The sequence below is a fragment of the Trichechus manatus genome, unplaced genomic scaffold, assembly GCF_000243295.1.
Source record: "Trichechus manatus latirostris isolate Lorelei unplaced genomic scaffold, TriManLat1.0 scaffold00110, whole genome shotgun sequence".
In the NCBI taxonomy this organism is placed as follows: Eukaryota; Metazoa; Chordata; class Mammalia; order Sirenia; family Trichechidae; genus Trichechus; species Trichechus manatus.
The window spans coordinates 5,742,007-5,766,196 of record NW_004444046.1 but is presented as its reverse complement, the minus strand read 5'-3'; the positions used below and the strand labels follow the sequence as shown (position 1 = coordinate 5,766,196).

Here is a 24,190-nt window from a genome sequence, read left to right as displayed (position 1 = left end):
TGGTGGAGATTATGGGGAGCCAAATCCACTGCAGCCACCACCTTCATCCCACTTCCATGGCACCCCTGCTCACCATTGTATGGCCACTGGTTGGACTCTTACAACCAGAAGAAAGGAACAATATGCTTGTATTTGGGGGGCAGAGAGAGCCAGCAGAAAGCAGAAGTCCAGGGAGGCAACATCACTAAGAGACCAAGCGCTTGTAGACTCTGCCACAAGGAAGAAAAGGAGATGCAGGAGATTGGCTCATACATCTTGGCCCTGGGCTTGGGTGTGGGGAGGCCCTGAGGTTCTTCTGCAGCTCAACCACAGATGAGCAGTTGAGTACCCTTTGCTGCTTTGGGCTTTTGTCCAGAGAACTCACAAATTTTCTATGGATAGATGAGGTTGGAGATTTTTCAAAATGCATTTGGAAATGGTGGGTGTTTGGTGATTTGGCATCAGAATCACAAATGGCAAATTCTACATATATGTAGTCTTGGACTTCTTTTTATAATTTAGAAAGATTATGATCTTAGATTTTTAGATGTGTTTGGCTTTTGTTTGTCTGTTTCTGACCAATCAGGAATAGAATAACAAAGTATTAAAAAATACAGACTCTGGATCAAAATCATTATTCTACAATTTACTATCTGTGAGACCATAACCAGCCTCAGTCTAGTCATCCATAAAATGGGGATACTAATGGTGCTGTCATGAGGTGTATGGTAAGCAGAATAACGGCCCTCCAAATATGACCGTGGCCTAGTCCTCAGAACTTATGAATATGTTACCTTACATGGAAAACAATGGCTTTGCAGATATGATGAAAGTTATGGAGCTTGAGATGAGAAAGTTACCCAAGATTATCGGGGTGGACCCAATCTAATCACATGAGTCCTAAAAGTGAGGAATTGTTCCCTGCTAAAGTTGGGTGACAGAGATGTGACCTGAGAAGACTAAACCAGTCCATTGCTGGCTATGAAGATGGAGAAAGGGTGCCACTAGCCAAAGAACATGGCAGCTTCTAGACCTGGGAATGGCCCTCAGTTTACAGCCAGGAAGAGAATGGGGATCTCGTCCTACAACCACAGGGAACTGAATTCTACCATCAACCCAAATTTTCCTCTAAAGCCTCCAGAAAGGAACCCAGCCTGCTGACATCTTGATTTTAGCCCAGACTTCTGACCTACAGAACCGTAGGATAATAAGTTTGAATTGTATAAACCACTAAGTTTGTGGTCATTTGTTACGGCAGCGATAGAAGACTATTACAAGAAGTAAATGAGATAATCCATATAAAGCATTGGACAAGTTGCCTTGCATGTAGTAACCATAAATATTCAGTATTGAGCCTTAAAGCTGTGTTTTCATTGCACCTAAAGTCAGATTGTCCACATTAAAGAACTGGGGAGGAGGGGTAGCTGGATTATGAGGGAAGTGGGTTAATGTGCTTTTTAGGCACCCCCTGGTTCCCTCACTGCTGAAAGGGTTATTACCTATAAATAGGATGAAATTCTATGTCCTTGGGAGCAGCATGAGGGGAAAAAGGATATGAGGAGAAACTACTAACCAAGTGAATGGAACCTTATCTTGGCTTTGGCTATCTCATCCAATGAGTTTTAGATCTCTAGTCACATTTTAGAGTATAATTCAGAATCTCTGGTACACCACAGACCACATAGTGTGAGCGTGTGTGTTTGTATAAAATATCATTTTGGGTAGTATAATATGTATCATATCATCATCATATCTTTTTGGCCAGCTCTGAAGTCCTTTGTTTCAGGGAAGGAAGTTGTTGAGAGGGAAGTCTACATAGGCACCACCTGTAATTAATTTAGTGGAAAGAGAGGGAGCTTTGTAAACCTGTAGATTCCCAATCCCCACTCTAGAGATTCCAATCCGGTGGTAGGTCTGGGATGAGGCCCAAGAATCTGCATGTAGAACAAGCTCTTCAAGGAGATTCTGGTTTTGGAGTCACCAGCCTAAATAACTTCAAGGGCTCCTTCAGGGCACTTCTGTGATAATACTTTGCTGATGATGACACTGTGAACTTTCCAACCTCCAGCATGACTGGGAAGCAAGAGGTCCTGGTTAATCAACTATTCTTCATGCTGCAGTAGGGGAAATTACAGTCATCCCCCATTTAGAGAAAAACTGTAGCTCCTAAGGTGAAGTGGCTCGGGTCAGATACCTACTAAGAGTGGGAACTGGAATCCATGTTGACAGGACACATTCATTCATTCAACAAAGTGCCCACTATATCTCTTGCTCTTTATTTAAAAATCTTAGAAACATATTAAATTTTAGTATACATGAAATATTTTCCTTATAAAATGTCTAATAATATAAAGAAAATTTTAAAAAATACCCTTTTATCCTCCTTTTCTAATCTCATACTTCTCCCCAAAGGACATTATCTTGTTATTTGTTCTTCAAGAAAATTTTCTATGAATTATATACATATATGCACAAATCAAAGAATACTCATGTTTAAGCCTTTTTAGAAAAAACATTAATGAGATTATACAACTTCCTTTGCCACTTAATAAGTCAGTACGTAACAATCACCTTATTTTTAACTGCTGCATAGTATTCTATACCCTGATGTATCTGAATCTATTTGAGCATTTTCCTTTGACTGACATTTAGGTACTTTCTAGAATATTTTCTTTTTTATATCTATACACACAAGTATATATAAATATTGCACTGAATATTCTTGAGTGTCTCTCAGTGCACATGATTTATCTAGTGTGGTTAAAGGAGTCCCTGGGTGGTGTAAGTGGTTAACATGCTCAGCCACTAACTGAAAGGTTGGAAGTTTGAGTCCACCCAGAGGCACCTCAGAAGAGAGACTGGTGATCTACTTCTGAAAAATCAACCATTGAAAACCCTATGGAGCACAGGTCTACTCTGACACACATGGAGTCACCATGAGTCAACTTGACAGCAAGAGTATGGTTAGCACTGTAATTGCTAAGTTGAAGGGAATAAATGCTCTGCCTCTTTCTACACTGTTTTACTGTAGCTACACAGTGTTGGAGAGAAAACAACATCCACTAACCCACCATTCTAGGTCCAAAAGTTCTAGGTGCTAAAATTTTAATTGCAAACCCTGAAAAGTACACTCACTTCGGTATTGACGTGGATCATGATAATGGCGGGATGATGCCTATTGTATGAGTACCAAGGTGTTTTTGTCCCATGGCAATGTCCAGGAGAGCTCCTCATCTCTTTGTTACTGGGTCTCATTTGACTTCTCCCAGTGATACAACGACTGTTCTTATGTTGACAGTTTACTTTCGTCAGCAGCAATTCTAGTTCTTTTTCCTGATTTTGGTTGCTTTATATATATATATATATATATGTATGTACGTATTTATGTAGGGGATGTTTGTTCCTCCCCTGGAACAAGCTGCCCCAAATAGCTTTCAGCTTTAGCAGTGTAGGGGAAAGGATGAATGGCTCTCACACTCTCAAATGAACAACGCCTGCCGGGAACACAAGGCATACTGTCAATGAGTAGCGAGAGGAAAGAACCAGCCTGTAAAAGTCCACGCTGCAGACGGCCGGGATGATGGGTAACTGAAATCACCCGAGTGTTTTCCTGCCCTCTGTATCATTCTCCACAGATCACCAGGACTTTGGTTTTCACTGTCTTCACTACTGTGCTGAGCTCCTTCCAGTTCGGATATGACTTGGGTGTGATCAATGCACCTCAACAGGCAAGTGGAACATGTACAAGTTCTCTTTTTGGCAATCCCTGTCAGTGACAGAGAGCTATCACATGTTCCCGGTACTTGGAGATAGAGTGTGCCCACGTGAAGACACCAGGTAATCCTGGCCTCTGTCAGGTACAGTGTGCATGTCTGCAAAGCTGATAAACTTGGCCTTGACTCCTCAGTCAGCAACCGTCACAGTAAGAGAAAAAAAAAGGGGGAGTCAAAAATAATTCTTGATTGCTGACTCTGCAGTTTGCTGAGCTTACAGGAAACTCTAGCCAGAATACCACGTGCCCAACAATGTTTAAAAAAAAAAAGCTTATTGCAGCATTTATTCAGAGCTCTCAAGACTACATGGATGAAAAACTTCAGGTAATAAAAAACTATAGAAAGATGTATTTCATTTGGTGGACAGACATTTATGGAGCACCTGCTTAGTGTGTATCAGGCATTTTAACATATGCTGTTTCCAATTCAGCCAACCCAACAACCTTATTTTCCTCATTTCCAGCCAGATTAAAACCTTTAGGAGCCTTAAGCACTAAAAAGATTATAGTCCTTCACCCTATTCCTGTCTCCTATGGTTAATTCAAAGTAAAATAATACAAACCTTAAAATAATAATCAAGGAGTTCAAAAAAGTTTTGACTTTCTCCATGATGACTATTCAGATGTTCTTGTTTTGTTTTGTTTTAATATCGAATAATTTCTAAAACTTTTCTCATTTATTTTGTGCATCCCTACTCTTGTGTCCAATGAACAGACAGGAGAGAGAGGTGATTTTTCATAGCTCATACAGCCTGTAACCAAGAGGGAACCAGCAATCCATTCCCCTCTGCTCTAACTCAGACTATCAAAGTGTTGAGGGCAGGATTGCTATCTTGTTCCTCTTTCTATCACCAGTGCTAAGCACAATGATTGGCACATGGAAGGTACTCTAATGAATGAATGAGGGTATGAGCATTTGCTGAGTGCCTCCTAATAAATTCATCACTATTCCACTTGCTTCTCTTACATTAGACTCCAAGGAAGATCTAAGATCCTGCAGGGTGTGAATGTGTGCAATGTATGCTGGCCACAGCTCATCACTTGAAAAAGTTTGCTCCTTGGGCCAAAAGATGTGCTCCCGTTAAGTGCCACACATCATCCCAAGTGAAGTGGGCCTCGCCATGGCTGAAAGGTCTAGGGAATATTTCGTTTTTTTCTGTGGGTAGTGACAAATATTTGCCACATTAGCAGGCTGCCTGAAATTTGGTTCAACTTCACCATTACCTGGAACCGGTAGAGCCCCTTCTCTTTTTGTGGAAGACTTATTCCCATCCTTAGTTAAACCATCCTCACCAATCTTAGAGGGAAACCTAAATAAAGTCAAGTCTCCCATCCTCCAATCTAAGTCCCAGAGCCAGAGCTGGAAACAGGGATCCCATCACTGGCATCCATGAGTGCCCTCTTGACAACCCCTCCTTTTCTGTGTGTTTAAAAAGGTGCTTAAACACAATTATATCATTCAATCCCATCTTTTTTTTATTAGCTGAATGACATTTGTAATTATTTTAAGATATTTAAAAGTAACACTTTTTATTACATAAAAATAACACATACCTATTGCAGAAACTATTAAAAAAAAAAAAACTATAACTTTCTCAAGTAGAGAAAACTGCTGAGAACATTCTAGATAATTCCTTGAGCCTTTTTTCTAGGCACATTATCTATATAGGGTGGCCTTCTAATAAGACAAATGTCTTGATCTGACTTCTTTCATCATAAAGGAATATCAATTCTCCCCCTCATTCAGCTGACTTTAACACATAGGACTTTGCACATAACGAAAACAGCGGCATTCCAGGTACTTGTTGGAGAGTATCATCACAGCTCACTACCACTGAACAGTGATCAAATCATCATTGAGAGGAATGCCATGGGAGGAAGATGGCCCAAAGGATGTGCTTTTACTCAATTTCACTTTAATATGATATATGCCCCTACTGAAGCACATTATAAAATACGACTCTCTCAAATACAGTTTTGAACATTGTTCATCCTATTAACACTGAACTCTATGAAGATCAATAGGAGAAACTTCCTTTAGGTCTCATTACCTTCTTAGGGGTCACTGAATTATTTTTATCTTCGGAATTTATCAGTCATATATCTGATTGTTTTCCCCTCTTTGTACTGGCTGCTAGGAAAGTCAATGCTAAATTTGTAGCTCACTTCTAGCAAGGATACAGCACCTAGTGTTTTTATTTTTTATACTGATTTTATTCTCGGCCTTGTCTTTCCCAATCTGTTTTTTTACACCCATTTTTATGCTACTATTGAAATATTTATGTAAGCAATTGAAATCCTGCTGTACAAAGGTCATATTTGCACAAAAATAGGTCTTTTCAGCATGCAGATTATTTTCAATTTGAATAGTTGCCAACATCTAAACATTGAGAATCTTACAGGAAAGTCCAGAATTCTGGTTTCCATTAAAAAATTAAAAATCATGCAATACTAGCCTCGCATTTGCAGTTGCCTCCTTTAGTTGGAGCAAATGCTCTTCTACTCCACAATCCCAACCATCCATATTATATCCCCAATCGTAGAGGATGGGTTTCAGTCTTCTGTTCATCAAGGTACTTGCATCCTTTGCTAATTTGTTCCTGTCTGGCTCCTGTCGGCAATGGAATTTGGGACCACTCTTTTACAGGATATGGTCAGCTGTAAATAAATCTATCCATGTTTGTACGTATCACACATACTTGGGATGATTTTATTTTCAAAGAAAACCAAAAACAATATTTTAGAATGCTTGAAATGCTGGAGTTATTTTCCTTTATTTTATTTCCTCAGATCATAGTTTCCCACTATCGACACGTGTTGGACATTCCACTGGATGACCGAAGGGCTATCAACAACTATACTATCAACAGTACAGATGAAATGCCTACACTCCCATACCCAATGAACACAACACAAGACCCCTGGGTCAAGAAAGAGAGTGCGGCATCTGAAGGCTGGGTCACCATGCTCTGGTCCCTGTCTGTGTCCAGTTTTGCAGTTGGTGGAATGATAGCATCAGTCTTTGGTGGGTGGCTTGGAGACAAACTTGGAAGGTAGGCAAATTTCATAGATAAGCATAGGAAACTTCAATATTTTGGTGTTGTTAGAATTTGTTCAGAAAGATATTACCTTTCCTTTGTGGAATAATTTTAGAGTTGTTTTTCCAACACATGACCAAGGTCAACGTCAGATCATGTCAATGGGAAAAGCTGTTGCAACAGTTAGGTTTAGTTTGGAGGCATTTACAGCAAAAGAGTCCAGTGTGTTTTTCTAGATAATCACTTTGATCGTCTGGCTTTCTAAATTATAAATTATGTTAGGAAACCACTGCACAAATCGTTAGCTCAGAACTTAGCAGAAGAGCCAGTATTGGAATTTTTAACCTGTGTGTCTATTGTGTGCTTCACCAAATTTCTCCATTTCTCAGGCATCCAGTTTTTCATATTCAAATTAGAACTTAGCATTTGGATCGGTCAAGTCCTAAGGTCAAGTCAATATCCCCAGCTTCCAGCTGTCCAGTCTGCCTGGCATGGGGTTTCTAGCTGCTGCTATCTCAAAGCCACAACCAGGGATGAAACAAGGGGTGTCTCAGTTTCTCAACTCTGGTTTTTACTATGTGTTTTGGACTAAGCACATCAGTGGAATGCCTTTACACTCAAGTTTCACTTAGTCACGCGACATACTAAAGCTATTGGCATTTTCCCCCTATATATAAACAGAAAATAAAATCAGAAAATCAAATGATTATTTATTTTTTTAGATTTATTTTCTGCCCTCTGAGCCCAGCTTTTATATATTAATTACCCTTTTTCTCATTAGAAAAATAATATATGCCAAATATGGAAAATGTAGAAAATGCAAAAACCTTTAAACACGTAAATAACAATATAGGCAACTGGCTTAATAATTCTAGATTACTATTCATTTAGTTTTTCCAATTCCAGCTATAAATTATAATGTTTACCTCTTAGTTATTAAAACTCTGATAATTTCTCCCTCTTATACTGGAGCTTTTACATAGTAAGGCTGTAAGATGTTTTCTTAACTAAAAGGTTTTATGGTAACCCAAGTTTTATTCTTGTTCTTATTTGAGAAGGACTTTCCTCTATTGTAAAAGAAAATGGTCAGTTCCTTACCTTTTTATCAACTTATTGGTGTTCAGTTAAGCTTTAAATCAGAGTTCATAAAATACAGTTTTTAAACTTACTTTCATCTTTTAAAAGTGATTTCAATTTGCACCAAATTGGTTTAAACAGTAAATGGAGAATTATCTGGATTATTTCTAAAGTAAATCAAATTAAGCAAAATAAAACAAAATAAAATTTTAAAATATACTTCTTCTCATTTCTGAAGAAAAAATGTAACTCCTTGTTATCTCTCATTTTGAAAGGAGGTTCTGACGGGCCCAGGAACTTAGGCTAAAACCTTTCATTAGTGTCCTAAGGGTGGAACCAGGACTCATGTCCTCTCAAACACTAGGACTGAGCATCAACAATGTGATGACCATTTATCCAATGGCCTGTGGGAAAGTAAAAGTGAGGCATCTTCCAGCGCTCAAGAGAAAAATGATCTTCCTTGAAGAACAGCCATAAAATTCATAATTTCAACTTCAAAATTAAGACAAAAGAGTTCAATCTCTCCTGCAAAGCTATGTTTTCCAAGGAGATTCACTGGGAAGTGACATGATTTTTAAAAAATAATTTTTTATTGCCAGGGTCATTTCTCTACCAGCTAAATATAAATAAACAAAAATGTATTCCTTTCATTATTTCTAAAGGAAGTCTTGTAGTTGTGCAATAGCCAATAGATGTCTGTGGCCACCCTTTCATAGGTATGAGTTTGCAAGGACAATTTTTCCAGAGGCCGTGCACTTCCAGTTACAAGGGCATGGTGTGGCAGACCATGATCTATGCAACCCACACTGCCATAGTAAGGTCAAGGTATGCAATGTATACTTGTCTTTGAATGCATGCATCTTTTTCAATCAAAAAAGGGAACTCATTCAAATGAAGCATTAAGCTTTGTTTTCATATAGATCAAGTCCCAGCTCACTCACTTACTAGCTGTGTGAAAATGAGCAGGTTACTTAGATACTCTAAGACATTTCCCCTCAGCTGCAATGTTGAGAAAATTAATACCTACCACATGGCCTTATTGTGAGGATTAAATGAGAATGAATGTAAAGGGTTTAGTACAATACCTGTCACCTAGTAAGCAGGCAACAAATATGGCCTTATTTTGATGATGATGATAATGATGATGACAACAATGACAATGATGAAGCCTGTGCTAACAGGAGTATTTAGAGCACGATTTAAAGAAAATATACTTCGGTAGAATTCAGTTTTTCCCCTGATTCAACTATTTCAAATATATATAGATTACTTGAGTCTCCAGGTGGTGCAAACTGTTAAGCATTCAGCTACTAACTGAAAGATTGGTGGTTCAAATCCACCCAGAAGCTCCTCAAAAGAAAGGCCTGGAAATCTACTTTGGAAAGGTTAAAAAAATAAAATCAAACCTGTTGCCATCAAGTCAATTTCGGCTCATAACAACCCTAGAAGACAGAGTAGAACTACCCTATAGTGTTTCCAAGGAGCTGCTGGGGGATTCGAACTGCCAACCTTTGGTTAGCAGCTGAGCTCTTAACCACTACACCACCAGGGTTACAACCACTGAAAACCCTATGGAGCACAGTTCTGCTTTGAAACCCATGGGGTCGCCATGAGTTGGAGTCAACTTGATGGCAACTGTTTTTTTTTTGGGGGGGGGGTATGATTGTTTATTCTCAGCCATTTCTCACATCTGAGCAGAAGAGTTCTTCAAGTTGTATAAAGTGCTCTAGCATCCACTATTTGGTGGTAAGGATGAGGGACTTTAGAGTAACCTCGCATCAAAAGTCCTTTCAGGTTACTTCTTTTAAGATTTTTAATCCCCCACCCCCACCTCCAGCCAATAGAATAGACTATTGGCTAGCTGGTAACAACTTCTTAGGTAAATTATAGAATTTGCTTGCCCTCTGTCCTTGTGTAGAGAAAAAAAGACTTTGCAGTATCTGAGCACCTCTCCACGTCTTTTTCTAACCTGCGGCTCTGGGGCTGACCAGTTTCCAAATCACTCTATTTCCCCTGTTTTTAGGTAGTTAATAATGGCTTATAATTCATTTCCAACAAATTGTTTGTATTACTGTCCTATTGCTCTTTAACAAATTACCATAAACTTAGTGGCTTAAAACAACACAAATTTATTTTCTTACAGTTTCAGAGGTTAGACGTCTAAAACCAATGTCACTGGGTTAAAGTCAAGGTGTCAGGTGGGCTGGTTTCTTCTGGAGGTTCTAAGAGGGAGAATCTGTCCCTTTCCAACTTCTAGTGGCCACCTGGATTCCCTTGGTTTGTGGCCTCTTCCTGCATCTTTAAAGCACATCACTCCAATCTCTGAGTCTGACATCACTTTGCCTTCTCTTCTGTAATAATATCTGCCTGTGCCTCCTTCTCATGGAGTCACTTGTGATTACATCATTGGGCCCACCTGGGTAATCCAGGAAAATTTCCTCATCTCAAGATCCTTAACTTAATCATATCTATAATGTCCCTTTGAATATAAGGTAACATATTCCCAGCGTCTGGGGATTAGGAAATGGGCATCTTGAGGGTTCTTTATTCAGTGGACCACATGGTTGTTGGGCAGCCATTACACTATGAGATACTATAGTTTTATTCTCCAGGGAAAAATTTGCTTGGTGTTAAAGATATTTGCTTAGAAAAAGTCTACCCATCAAAGTTTGAAATGTTGAAATAGAACATAACCAGGTGTTTACATTTCTTCGTAGCACAAACATTTCCACACCTGTATGCACAGATTTCTTTATTGGCCTTATAATCCTCAACACAACTTTGAAGAAGGGCTTTATGTACCTCACTTGCTCATTTAATAGGACTAAAAGAATCAAATATCTGCAAATTTGGTCAATTTTCATATTATTAATTTTGAAGACGATGTTTTTGTTGCTATTGTCAGCTTTTTTACATAGTTCATGTTGGTTGACATTAATTCATAGATTCTGGAAATATGCTGGCATACAATGTTAAAATAAGAATAATTTATAATTCTCTAAGATAAGACTTAAAGTAAAAGAATGTTTTAGTTTACTCCCAAATAATTCATTCAAAAAAAAATTTAACTTTCAAAGTTCTTCTTATTTTCTATATCAACTAAAAAGCTGTGCCATTTAAAACAAGGAAATAAGGTATCATAGGTTACAACTACAGAACTGAATTTAGCTATCACCAAGCAATAACCCTGGGGCAACAGTGGTTAAGAGCTACGGCTAACCAAAAGTCGGCAGTTCCAATCTACCAGCCTCTCCTTGGAAACCCTATGGGGCAGTTCTACTCTGTCCTATAGGGTCGCTATGAGTTGGAATTGACTCGACAGCAATGGGTTTGGTTCAGTTCGTATCACCAAGCAATTATTCTTCAAAGCAGTCAATTTATAGCTTTAAAGAATAATTGCTTGGTGATAGCTAAATTAGTTAACTGTTTATAAAAGTATCTAAAGTGTTAAACTATTCATCACCACTAATCATCAAATCAGTGATATGCTTGAAACCAAATTCTTTCGTCAATAAATACTACTTATTGTTAATGCTTCAGTTCACAGATAACACAAAGTAGCAATCTTGGTTTAAGATCCCCTAGCTAGTTTTTGGAGCCCTGGTTGCACAGTGGTTAAGAGCTCAGGTGCTAACCAAAAGGTTGGCAGTTCAAATCCACCAGCTGCCTCTTGGAAACCCTATGGGATAGTTCTACTCTGTCCTGTTGGGTTGCTATGAGTCGGAATTGATTCAACAACAACAGGTTTAGTTAGCTTTTACTAACTAACAGCAAAATGAAAATAATCACTCATAGATTAAAAAAAAAAAAAATCTTAGCATGTGCTGAAAGCAAATACTTTTATCAAGTTTTGGTGCTGAATTTATAATCCTTACTTTTTAAAATTTCAGAATCAAAGCTATGTTGGTAGCAAACATTCTCTCATTGACTGGAGCCCTCTTGATGGGGTGTTCAAAATTGGGACCATCTCATATTTTTATAATTTCAGGAAGAGCCGTATCAGGACTCTACTCTGGTAAGTCTTAAACACACACACACACACACACACAATCTTTGTCTAAAAATTATTCTAAAAGCAGATGTGGTAACATTCTGGGAATATTTTGAGCCTAAGACAGTATCACAGAAAGTAAGGGCAATAGCGTATAGTTAAAATCCCGAGTGAGGGAAGTTTGGGACCAATAACTGGGAATGGTGATGCTATGTTCTTGTCCATGGCAATGGCATCATGTCTAGTTTTATGATCTCAAATTATTTAACTCTGACTCTCAGTTTCTTCATCTATTAAATGTAAAATGTTCAACATAAAATCTGACATACAGTAAGCAGCCAAGACATGGTAGTTGTTACTATTACCCTTTTTGTACAGAGGGCTGCTACAGCCAGAACACCTAGCTTTGCCCCTATGGCCCACCTCCATGCTTATGTTTCTGTCTCTCTTATCTGGCAAGACCTTGACACCCTGGCCCATCATTCAGACCACCTTTCCTAGAGGTGGTACCATGGCAGTGACCACAGGAGAGGGACTCAAGCAGAAGCAGTGGGTAGGCAATAACCCTTGCGTTGTTCAGAGTGGAGGAAGAATGCCCATCCATGAACTCTACCATCTGAATAGCTGGAATCACTAGTTCTTGGTAACACTTTTCAAACAAATCAGCAGAAGTCTGAGCAAAGAGAGGATTACTCAATTTCTAAAACAAACTGCCAAATCTTTAACTTCTCAGTGCCAATGAAGGCCTGATTCTGATGGCTCTGGGCTGAGGTTTTCAGTAGTTTAACCCAAATTGTAGCTGCCTTTCAAAGCACTAACATCCATGTAACATGCGTGCTCCTCTCCAAACCCCCTCACTATGTTCTGCAGTCTTAGTTACCAAAATAAATGTGACTCCTGGTTTTATGTATATGTATGGGTATTTGCAGTAAAGGAGGGGGAAGATGATTACACAAAATTATGTGTAAAATATCTGTTACACTTTTATCTGCAGAAGAGAAAAAGACTATTATTCCATGTGTCTTCAACAATCAGTTGAAGCCAAAGTCTAAAATACCCGCAAGTTAATTGGTAACTTAATTAAATGTCTCTTTTCATTATGTTCAATGTTAATACAAATAACTGGAGGTCAGGGTAGCTTTATCAAGGTGAAGAGTCAACACACACAATGGGAAGAGCTCTGGATTCCAAGTGAATAAATTCTGGTACTGTCTCTTTCTGTCTGGCCTGAGATACAGTAATTAACTCTGAACCTCAGTTTCCTCTTCTGTAGAGTGCAGATAATAACACCTATCAGAGAGGCTCAGAACACTATTCTTTTCTTTCCATTTTTTTTTTTAATACAGTGTTAAAAAATCACAAAATATTTTTGGCAAAATTGAAAATGTTAAATATTGTGGAGCAACCAATCACTAGCGTATCAAAGTTGCTTGTACTCTCCAACCATCTTTTAAAATTATGCCTGGTCCTATTCTGAACATTAAAATTGCTAAAAATTATAGTAATTAGAATACAACTTCAGATCCATGTGACTTCAGATCTGTGAGCTTATCCACATTATTCTGTTCTTGAGGTATAGTAGTGGGTTTTACATAAAGATAGTACAGCCGACAGTAGAGCCAAATAAATATGTTTTATTTTTTCTTTTTTAAGGTCAACATGCCACATGTTAGAGTTACATGTAAAATTCAGCAGATATACAGATGCCAATGGTGTAAATTTTCATGTGAAATATTAAGAACGATCTGAAGCATTAAAATAGTACTGATAACAACTTCCAAAACAATCTTTTACACGGACACTATCCATCCCGTTTGACAGGCAGTCTCACTAAGAGAAAGCCTTTGATAAATCTTACTTTTAAATTTTTAAGAAAATGCCGAATATTGAATTCAGCCTTACCTTACTGATTGTCTCTGACCTTTCTAAGCAATCAGCAAATTGCTGGGTACTCCACCATTTCTAAGTGATTACAATCATCTGCATTTAAGGAAGCTACAGAAGGCAGAATGGCCTACTGCTTTTCAAATTTTTGTTTCTTTTAAGTGGCAAAAGGCTTTATTTCAATAAAATCTCTCAAGCCCAATATTTGGAAAGAATAAAGGAGAAGTTGAGTTGCACTAGTTAGAGTGATTGGGAATCGTATCTCCAAAGTCACTGAGTTTCTTAACCTCTTCCTACCTCTCTACACCATCGCCCCAACAGTGGTCTTCAGGCACCTCCACATTGTGGAAATCTAGATAGTTCCTATAGTTCTGTTTCTAATGCTCTGTGATCTTGGGCAAGTCATTTCCCACCTCTATCAAGTAAAAAATGTTGGCCTAGATATGTTCAAATTCCCTTTAATCCCATGAGTCTAGATTAAGAATACTGGCAAAGCATTCTTCAGTCTCTTTTCTGAAGACCATCTAAGGCATTGTGATCTAAACTAAATAATAAAATCTGTTACCGTCAAGCAGATTCTGATTCATAGCACCCCTACAGGACACAGTAGAACTGCTCCATAGGGTTTCCAAGGAGTGGCTGGTGGATTTGAACTGCCGACCTTTTGGTTAGCAGCCAAGCTCTTAACCACTGCACCACCAGGGCTCCAAACTAAATAGTAGTAACATAAATTTTTAACTAGGCAAAACAGTGTTATGAGGACATGCCAAATACATGATTAACCATTTCTTTCTACTCACATTTCCAACTTCAACTTCATTTGGGGTCTTATCAAGAAATATTTTTTGCATAAACTGTGTCTATGGCTGAAGACAAGGCTGTTCCTTTCAATTGACTCAGAAGGCCTCTTAGGACATTAACTGTACTTACACTAAATTAGTGCCACTGAGGTAGTCCTTGCTGTGTTTTAACTTCCATGTTCTTGTTTCATGCAGGGCTAATTTCAGGCCTGGTTCCAATGTACATTGGTGAGATTGCTCCAACCACACTCAGGGGCGCTCTGGGTACTATTCACCAGCTGGCCATTGTCATGGGTATTCTTATTAGTCAGGTAACAACTCCCCATCCTCAACTTCACCCATCCTCTCCCTCTCTGACTGGCTGATTTCACTGTAGACTACCACAAAGGAAAGAAAAAACTCCACCAATGGTGGTAGAGGTGGTGTAGAGGCACAGGCTTATTAGCTCAAAGCTAAATTATTATCATTTCTTACTTTTCCCCTTGGAGGTTTGGTGGGGTTGGCACTGGAGGTGACCTGGCAAGCCTCCAACAAGACTTGAACTTCCAGAGCTATTTCTAGAATTATTCCATTTGGATTTCAAGGAGTAGGAAATTTCAAATTTTGGACATTTGTCGATAATTTGTTTTGATAACTTACCTGGAAATCTAATACATAAATGATTACCACAATAGCTCTTGTTTGGCTAGAATGGGGGCTTGCAGCCTGGCTCTATCCTTCCCTTTTACCCTGTGATCTCAGAGGGAGTACTTGGAACCCTACCCATAGGGCTATTCAGAGGGCAGTCTGTCACAAGTCTGGTTCTTATCACAGTAATTATTCTATGTACAGAGCCCCACTCTATTTATCTAAGAAGGAATTTATAAGAAAAGGCTAAAGTTATTCATGATTTTAATACAATATTATTCAATCTGGTTGCTTGGAGACTATAGTTGTGTGTTGCTTTGAAAATCCAATGTGTTCTTGAAAGTTTGGTTGATTCCGGCTTAAATGTCCCATTAGAGTTAATGAAAACAAACCTAGGTGAATTCTTTGTAAAACGAATAGCCCCTAATTTAGTTAAGGTGAAACACACTAGTAAAAGTTTCTGTCTTGTGAATACTTGAACCAAAGTTGTTAGAAATTACCAAGGGCCAATGTGCTTCTTCAACAAGTTGTTGCAGAAGCTAGCCTCAAAGTGTGGGGCATTTGAGACACTTCCTACCTGCCTTTTCAGATTGTTGGCCTTGAATTTATCCTGGGCAATCCTGATCGGTGGCACATAATGCTTGGTCTGTCTGCTGGGAGAGCCATCCTCCAGTCTCTGCTGCTCTTCTTCTGTCCAGAAAGCCCCAGATACCTTTACATCAAATTGGAAAAGGAAGTCAAAGCAAAGAAAAGTAAGGTTGTGGGTTGTTTTTCCTTCTTTTTATTGTTTTGGAATTACCAGCTAATGCAAAACAGTGTGATGAATGGTTGCTTGTTAAATGGGTACCCATGCCTTCCAAAGGAAGCCAGAGACCACATGTAAGAAGAGTGTGCAAAATCATATTAATATGATCAGTGCATGCCATTTTGCACCCATAAGTATTCACTCCAACTCAAACCAGAAACCCACATGGAGGGTATTGGACTCAATCAGAAGCTTCTTAAAGACCCTTCCAGCATTATGCTTCTATGATTATAAGGATCATGGTTTTCTTTGTTATGAGATGAAGCAAATGTTCTGCTGCTTCTTTTAATAAAAGATCAGTATTTAACTTAACAAAAACTAATTTTCAGCACCCATACTCTGCAGTAATAAAAAGAGGCATGCAAAAAATTTTAGCTCTTTCATTAATAAAAATAAATTTATTTTTGTTTTGACCTGAGTTGATTAAATGTGAACATTTCTGGTAACAGGCCTGAAAAGACTCAGAGGATGTGATGATGTCAACAAAGACATGATTGAGATAAGAAAAGAAAAGGAAGAAGCATCAAGTGGGCAGAAAGTCTCCATGATTCAGCTCTTCACCACTTCTAGCTACCGACAACCCCTTCTAGTAGCACTGATGCTACATATGGCCCAGCAATTATCTGGAATCAATGCAGTAAGTTTAAAAATACTCCCTAACTCTTAAGAGCAAAGTGAAATTAAAGTAGAAAGGGAGGGAGGTATACGTTTAAATAGATAAAAGACATTTTAAAATGTCACAAACCTGGTTCTTATCACAGTAATTATTCTATGTACAGAGCCCCACTCTATTTATCTAAGAAGGAATTTATAAGAAAAGGCTAAAGTTATTCATGATTTTAATACAATATTATTCCATCTGGTTGCTTGGAGACTACAGTTGTGTGTTGCTTACTACATGCATGTGTCTTACTACAAAAAAACCACATAGTGAGTTAGTATGAATTTTCTTTTGCCTCAACTAAATTCTAACCTGTCTATAATCAATGGTATTATAAGTCTGTTAAGATCAAGGTAAGAAGGCAAAAGTCATAATAAATACAAAAGAGGGAAAGGGAGAATTGTTATATCAAAAAAACCTGATTATGAGGGGCTTCTAGAGCTGAGTATCAAATTTAGAATTTATGATAACCTGGGTAAAAGGAATTCCATGATTCCCTTTGTCTACTTAAAGGCAGTATACCAGATAGCCAGGTACAAATCTCAGCCTTCTATCATCCAAGAAATTCTCATTCTATTTGGGGGTACAGAACACAAAATAGACAACAGTAAAAAATGACATGATGATGGTGAGTGAAGACAGATAAGACACAATTGAAAAACATAATGAGTATTAAAGTAGCCAAATTTTTAGTAATGAATTGAAACACCTGCATTATACAGATCAAAATGGTTTTACTGGCAACTAGCTTCTACAAGAAAAATTCAAGCATTTTTTAAGAAACTAGATCAAAAAAATCACTTATTGAGAATGACAGCACAATTAGAAGAGCGTAGTCAATGTCACTTAAACGTGTATGTAAAAAAATTTTTGAAATGGCGTATCTTTGGCTATGTGTATTTTCACCAAAAAAAAAAAAAAAGTTGAGAATTTAGAGGGTTAAAATGTTGTGGGGTTGTTAACCAATGTCATAAAACAGCATGTGTGCTACTGTTACATGAGAAACTATCTGTTCTGTAAGCCTTCACCTGAAGTACAATAAAATATTAAAAAATAAAATAAAATAAAATTAAAAAAAATCACTTATCCCCTTTCACTGCTGTTGAAAAATGTAGATTGGGCTTCTGCTGTACTGTATTGGGCCAATCCTGGGTCTACAAACTAGGAACATTTTGGGGGTGACTTACAGATATGTAGAGACTTGCGGAAGGCAAAGTGATTTCCATCCGTTGAAATAAAAGGAGATCTGAACCTCACTCTGCAAGCCAAATACTGCTTCGCTGTGCTCTCTGTCTCCCCTTAGTGTTCATTTTTATCTAATGTTCTGTGTAACTTGGGGGCAAAGACATTGGTAGCCTGTCTCAGATCTGCCGGTATATCCCAGGTCACGATACTTAATCTCTCTGAACCTCTCTGCTTCAGCTTCCAGCCCAAAGCCTGGTTTAGAGAGGTAGCTAGGAAATGTTAAACCTGAGGTTGCTGGGCAATCTAAAAATGTGTGCAGTGTGCTGTAAGCCACTACTCACTGAACATGGTATATACACTCCTCCTGCATCAACCTATCTATAGGAAACAGTTCCAGCAACAGGGCATGGTATGTGAGGAGGGAAGACAGAGGATGACAGAATCACAGAATGACCTAAAAGACTATTATAAACATAAGTAATTAAGAAAAGGCTATTAGGGAAGCTGTGAACCAGTATTCTCCATCTCCACTGAGAATAGCGGAAATTTTTGATTAAATGCAATTACCACCAGAATTCTTACATACACTGGTGAGAGTGTAAAACTGATGCAACTTCTAGGAAAACTATTTAGCACTGTCTACCAACACATACACTGTGGCCCTGCAATTCTATTCCTATGTATAAATGTGTACCTATTTCACCAAAATAACTGTACTAGAATGTTTGTAGCAGCACTGTTTACAATGCCGCTAAATGGTAGCTACCTAAATGCCATTAACAGTAGAATGGGTAAATAAATTGTGGTACATTTAACACAGTAAAATACTATATAGCAATGATAATGAAGTCTACAAATACACAAATAACATGGGTGATTCTCACAAAGGTAATGCTGAACTAAAGAAGCCAGACACAAAATACTACTACTGTCGGGTCCCATTTATATAAAGTACAGGACTAGGCAATATTTATCCATGGTGTTAGAAGTTGGAAAAGTAGTTTCCTTAAGATGATGAATGCAGAAACATACAGGGAGTTTCTGGAGAACTGGAAATGATCTATTTCTTGATCCATTCAGTTTGTGAAAATTAATTGAGCTGTACACTTAGGATATGTATACATTTTTGCAAGTATGTTATACGGTCACAGAAAGTAAAAATAAATTTTAAAATAAAGAAAATATAGTCATTGATTTAGATTTCAGCTAAATCTAAGGAGGACTTTCAAGCAATCAGACACTATTAAACATTAAAAGAAGACTGTGGGTTCTCCCTCCCTGGAAGGAGAGGGTGGACAAAATAGGAAGTTCTAAGGACTGTGGTTCCACTGAAACAACTAAAACGAAACAACCTAAAATATTTCTTGATTTAAAGCTATCAGTTTTAGGCTCCTTGATTAAGGCTAAACTGTTTTCACTTTTCAGATCTTTTACTACTCAACTGGCATTTTTCAGTCAGCTGGAATCAGACAACCTGTTTACGCAACCATTGGAGTTGGTGCTGTCAACACAGTTTTCACTGCTCTCTCTGTAAGTAAATACCCTATATAAATACTCCACTTGTTCCTCAGTCCAGGAACAGGGAAAAAAAACTTTGTGATCTAAAGGGTGATCAATGACTTCTTGTCCACGTGCTCTGGTTATGTAGCACCAACTGGGTCACGGGAAGACTCCTGTCTGTGAATAAGCTAACAATTGTATTGAGATCAGGCATAACTGAGAAGGTGGGTCAACTGGGTCTCCTCATCTGCTAGGACGCCATTTAGTCATTTGTTTGTGAATTGATAACTCACTTGGGGGCACAGACGACTTCTCCTGTGTAAAGCCCTGGCTTCCTTCTTTACTTTGGACTTAAACCCCTTGGGATTAATCAACAGCTTGGCATTTCTGTTTATATTGGCTCTTCTACCTAGGTTCCTCTCCTTCCACGATTGAAATTCTTTTTTTATTGTGATGTCTTCGGAGAAACTTTTATTCTAATTTAATGGGGTTTTTACTGAAATAACCCAAGGAAAATAAACAAGGTCCTCTCTAATAGGCAGCTAAGCCTCTAAGCAAAATTAAATAGACTTAGCAAATTCCTACAATGTTTGGCCAATAGGCAGAACTTCCAGGTAGCTCAAAGGGCATGCACAGGATTATGTGTGATATTATAAGAGGAGGAAGCTAGAAGTGGTACAGAACTTGAAATATTGTCTTTTGTTCCCACAAGGGGAAAAGATCATATACTCTTCTTAAGATCAAATTCCTTATATAAGGAATGATTTAATGTCTTGACAACGTTTAACGTAACAATGTAAGCATTAAAATAAACAACAGCTCTCCTAACTAATTCACTCTAAAATGAGGGTAATTGGACTTTTTACCTTGAATGCAGAACATTCAGAAAGTATGTGATGTTAACTTTTTTTGGGGGGGTCACAATATTCTTTAGTCACTCGTTGTTCATTTCTCTGCACATGGACTTTTAGCTATTACCTTAGGGTGGTCAATAAATTACAGCCTGGATACCTAGATCAAAAGGCAGGTTTGTCCAGACCACATTAAACAGTGCTGGACCTTGGAAAAAGGAGGAAGAACAGATACCAATGAAGCCCAGTGGTTCTGCAGGCAAGCCTTTGGAGATAATGCCTGAAGGCCACTCTAAATCAATGAAGGCCTGTTACTCGGATGCAATCCAAGGGACTGTTCACATCACATCCTTTTGTCTCCTGGCTTAATATTTTTTGCAAATCATATTGCCTGTTCAACATATTTTTCTGGCATAGAGATTATTATTAAAACACTTGGTGTGTAATAGGATTTGATACTTAAAGCATCAAGTTGTCAAGATTGGAGAACTCAAACGGGAAACTTCTGCATAATTTCAGTTTTGCCTTGCCCCTCCAGCCCCAGTGGAGGGGGAGGAATTGTTTTACTTAAAACTGCCTTGATTATTTTAAATATATCTCTTTAGAGTTCATCCTTTTATTCTGTGAAAGTTTTAGAGCAAGGGAGTGACACAATGAAAAAAAAAAATCAGCTCTAATCAGCTCTGTAATTAACCACCCAGGAATACAGATGACATTTTCATTACACTAATTTTTGAAAAGTTGTCTTAAAGTATAAAGACAGTCCCTCAGTCACCCAGTTCCCTTCCTAAAGTTAATGATACCAAATTCCATGTATCCTTTCAAATAAGTGTAGCCAAATAGAAATATACACTGATAATATATTGACATTTCACCAATTTGGTAGGAACATAATCAATCTGTGTTTTCTGAGTTTGGGAAAAGAGAGTAACTTTCCCAGTGCCATGCTGAATAATGTTCCCCACATCATATTTTCTTCTACACTCATGAGTCAGTAGAAGAGAGCCTTTAATCTTGAGAGAGAAGCCAAACAGACAGAATATGGTGGGATACAGGAAGCAGGATGGATCTGGAGGAGAAGCAGTGGCCACAGAATTCCAGCTAGTCATCCAGGATCTGGGGAGCACACAGTTTGACAGTTATGTTTGGACAGACATCTCCAGCCACTGATGACTGCCATGTGTCACCCCTTGTCACACATCCATGCTTCAAGGAGAGAGTCTGATTCAATTTTCAAGGCATATGGTTATAGAGTTTATTATGAAAATAAAAATCCTTCCAATTAGTAGCAGATAATAATTTTTCAGAAACAAGAGAAAAAGATAAACACCCTTGTTCTTGAAGAAATGCTTTTTTTTTTTTTTTTGGCAGCTTGACATGGTGTCATCAAGTTAACTTTGAAAGTCATAATTAAAGAGTGAAAATGTACATTGAAATTTTATGAACTTGAGAAAGGTTTGTTTTTCCCCCACTTCTCAGCAATTAAATGTGGGCTCAAGTGAGTGGTCATGATTTGACTTTATTAACAGTAAGATTGGTTGGAAATAGTTGGTACCTAATTGATTTTACTCCGTCAGGTGTCTGTAGTGAACAAACCCTTGTAATTATAACTTAGGATAATTATCAAAAGAGAAATCAATGTAATTTTTTATGTAGAACCTTCACATTTTAATTGTATAGGAAATCAATTAGGAGAGATGCAAGATATATAAAGTCTCTGAGTTTTGTATCCAAAGCGGTAATCCTAGAGTGTTGGAAAGCTGTGCTTCTGTCTCTAGAATGGCCTAATCGAATCAATGTGATTCAATTAAGCAGGCGTTTGTTGATTACCTCTGTTCACTGAGACCAGCACTGCCACCTAGGGCAAGAGTCACTCCTTCAGTTCCCCATCTGTAAAATGGAATATGGAACTGACTTCTTCCAGCTGTATAAATTAAAACGAACTCTTCGGAAGTAAAAACGACTTAATATAGAGTCAATATTTGGTGACCCATAAAACTGAGAAAATATTTTTGTTTAAACTTCTCTAGGTAGTCCTTGTGGAGAAGGCAGGGAGACGCTCTCTGCTTCTAATTGGAATGAGTGGGATGTTTTTCTGTGCCATCGTCATGTCGGTGGGACTTATATTACTGGTGAGTTCTGTGTCTGCACTGAGATTTTTCGTTACCATACGATAGTACCTTTGTGCTCCAAGTTTAAGTGCTTCCTGTGTCAAAAATATTAGAAATTGACTAATAAAATGAAGCCAGGGGAACGGCCTATAACACAAAGGAGAAATATCAAGAAAAGGGGAACAACTAGTTTCTTGGGTTTGAAGACTGAAGATTAGCATGTAAATTGTGATTGTTACTCAGGGAGGTAGTGTCGCAGCATAGTTAGAGCACAGGCTCTGGGGTCAACCCCAACTGACTCTGCCACTTGCTGCCTGTGTGACCTTGGGCAAGTACCTGAACCTCTCCAGAGCCCAGTGTCTTCATCCACTACTTCACAGGAGGTCATACTGTCCAACAATCCTGGTATGAGCAAGAGCAAAGGTCACTGGACTCTTGCCTTGCCTCTTTCACAAGAAAAGAATGATTAAGGGTCACATAAAGTCCTAATCCAGAAGATTGCTATAAGGAAGCTCAGAAGATTTAAGTGTAACTTAGAACATAAACACATCAGGAAGAGAACTGAACTCAATGGGAGGCTACTAAGCTAAAGGAAGAATTGGTCAATTACCTCAGTTCTACCTTTCCTTTTTTTCCCCCTTCAGAATAAGTTGGCTTGGATGAGTTATGTGAGCATGACAGCCATCTTCCTCTTTGTCAGTTTCTTTGAAATTGGGCCGGGCCCGATCCCCTGGTTCATGGTGGCCGAGTTCTTTGGTCAAGGACCACGTCCTGCTGCTTTAGCATTAGCCTCATTCAGCAACTGGTTCTGCAATTTCATCACAGGTCTATGTTTCCCATACATTGAGGTAAGAAGCCTAATGTATAAATTTACTCAACAGAAGATAGGGTCAAACAGCTGCTAAGTGGAACTCTGTGTTTGTTCTTTTCAGGGCTTCTGTGGACCTTATGTGTTTTTCCTCTTTGCTGGAGTGATCCTGGTCTTTACCCTGTTTATATTCTTTAAAGTTCCAGAAACCAAAGGAAAGTCCCTTGAAGAAATCGCAGCAGAATTCCAAAAGAAGAAGAGTGGCTCATCCCAAGGGCCAAAAGGTGCTGTAGAAATGGAATTCCTTGGATCTCCAGAAACTGCATGAAGATAACCTGTTTTTGACATGAACAGAAACAGGAAGGAAACCATGTTTCCATGACGATTCCTTGAGAATTTTATCTCTACATCTTGAAGTATTATTTTATTTTTTAAAAGAGCTGTTACAAACTCTGATCTGATTAGAAATGTCATTAAATATTACCAAAGAAATTTGTTTTTTTAAGTTAGAGAAACTTTTGATGGTAAGACACTAGTTAAGTAAACCAAAATGTCTAGCTTACTTCGCAACACTAAAGGGCAAGCGTGTGCTAATGGTCCTAGCCCTATTCTTCACAACAAGGTTCCCCTAAAATTGAAAACGTTTCAATGTATTTTATTATTTTTTCATTAAGCTTATGACGAGAAACCTGAAGATACAACTAATATTTATGTATTTGAATATGATTAAACTGGAATTTTGTTACAGATCTCATACTAAATGAGATAGGCTAATAGCAGTAACATCCACATTAATATTGACAATTTTTCCATTTCTCCCACTCAGCTTTTTTCTTGTGCATTAGAATTTGTATTTTGTTTAAAATTTTATTTTTTTTAGTATTTTCATGTGAATTAGTTTACGGAATATATTAAAATATGTTTATGAAGAAAAACTTATATTTTTGTCAGCTTACCAAAATCTTTCAGCACTTGGCAAAAAGATTTTAGTTTCTTTGTTTGATGACAGATGGTTTCTGCAAGATTAAACACTAATAAGGTTTTCCCTGGTCATATAGCCTGGACTGTCAGTGAACATTAACATCTATTATAAAACGTGTC

The 24,190-nt window shown here is 38.0% G+C and overlaps 1 protein-coding gene across 1 annotated transcript; it reads left to right on the top strand.

Annotated features, from left to right (window-relative positions):
- The first annotated feature begins 3,621 nt into the window (after positions 1-3,621).
- Positions 3,622-23,776, top strand: SLC2A2 (solute carrier family 2 member 2). The gene is made up of 10 exons (XM_012557586.2): positions 3,622-3,707; positions 6,542-6,804; positions 11,757-11,881; positions 14,737-14,852; positions 15,758-15,920; positions 16,423-16,610; positions 19,245-19,349; positions 22,201-22,302; positions 22,926-23,129; positions 23,214-23,776. The coding sequence occupies exons 2-10, from the start codon at positions 6,632-6,634 to the stop codon at positions 23,415-23,417; spliced, it is 1,380 nt and encodes a 459-aa protein (XP_012413040.1). The 5' UTR covers positions 3,622-3,707; positions 6,542-6,631; the 3' UTR covers positions 23,418-23,776.
- The last annotated feature ends 414 nt before the right edge of the window (positions 23,777-24,190 follow it).

Bases quoted from the DNA above. Each gene is read 5' to 3' on its own strand.
- SLC2A2 (XM_012557586.2), top strand. From the start codon at position 6,632: ATGCCTACACTCCCATACCCAATGAACACAACACAAGACCCCTGGGTC. The intron at 14,853-15,757 runs GTAACAACTCCC...CTGCCTTTTCAG, and splicing joins TGGGTATTCTTATTAGTCAG to ATTGTTGGCCTTGAATTTAT. The intron at 15,921-16,422 runs GTAAGGTTGTGG...TTCTGGTAACAG, and splicing joins GGAAGTCAAAGCAAAGAAAA to GCCTGAAAAGACTCAGAGGA.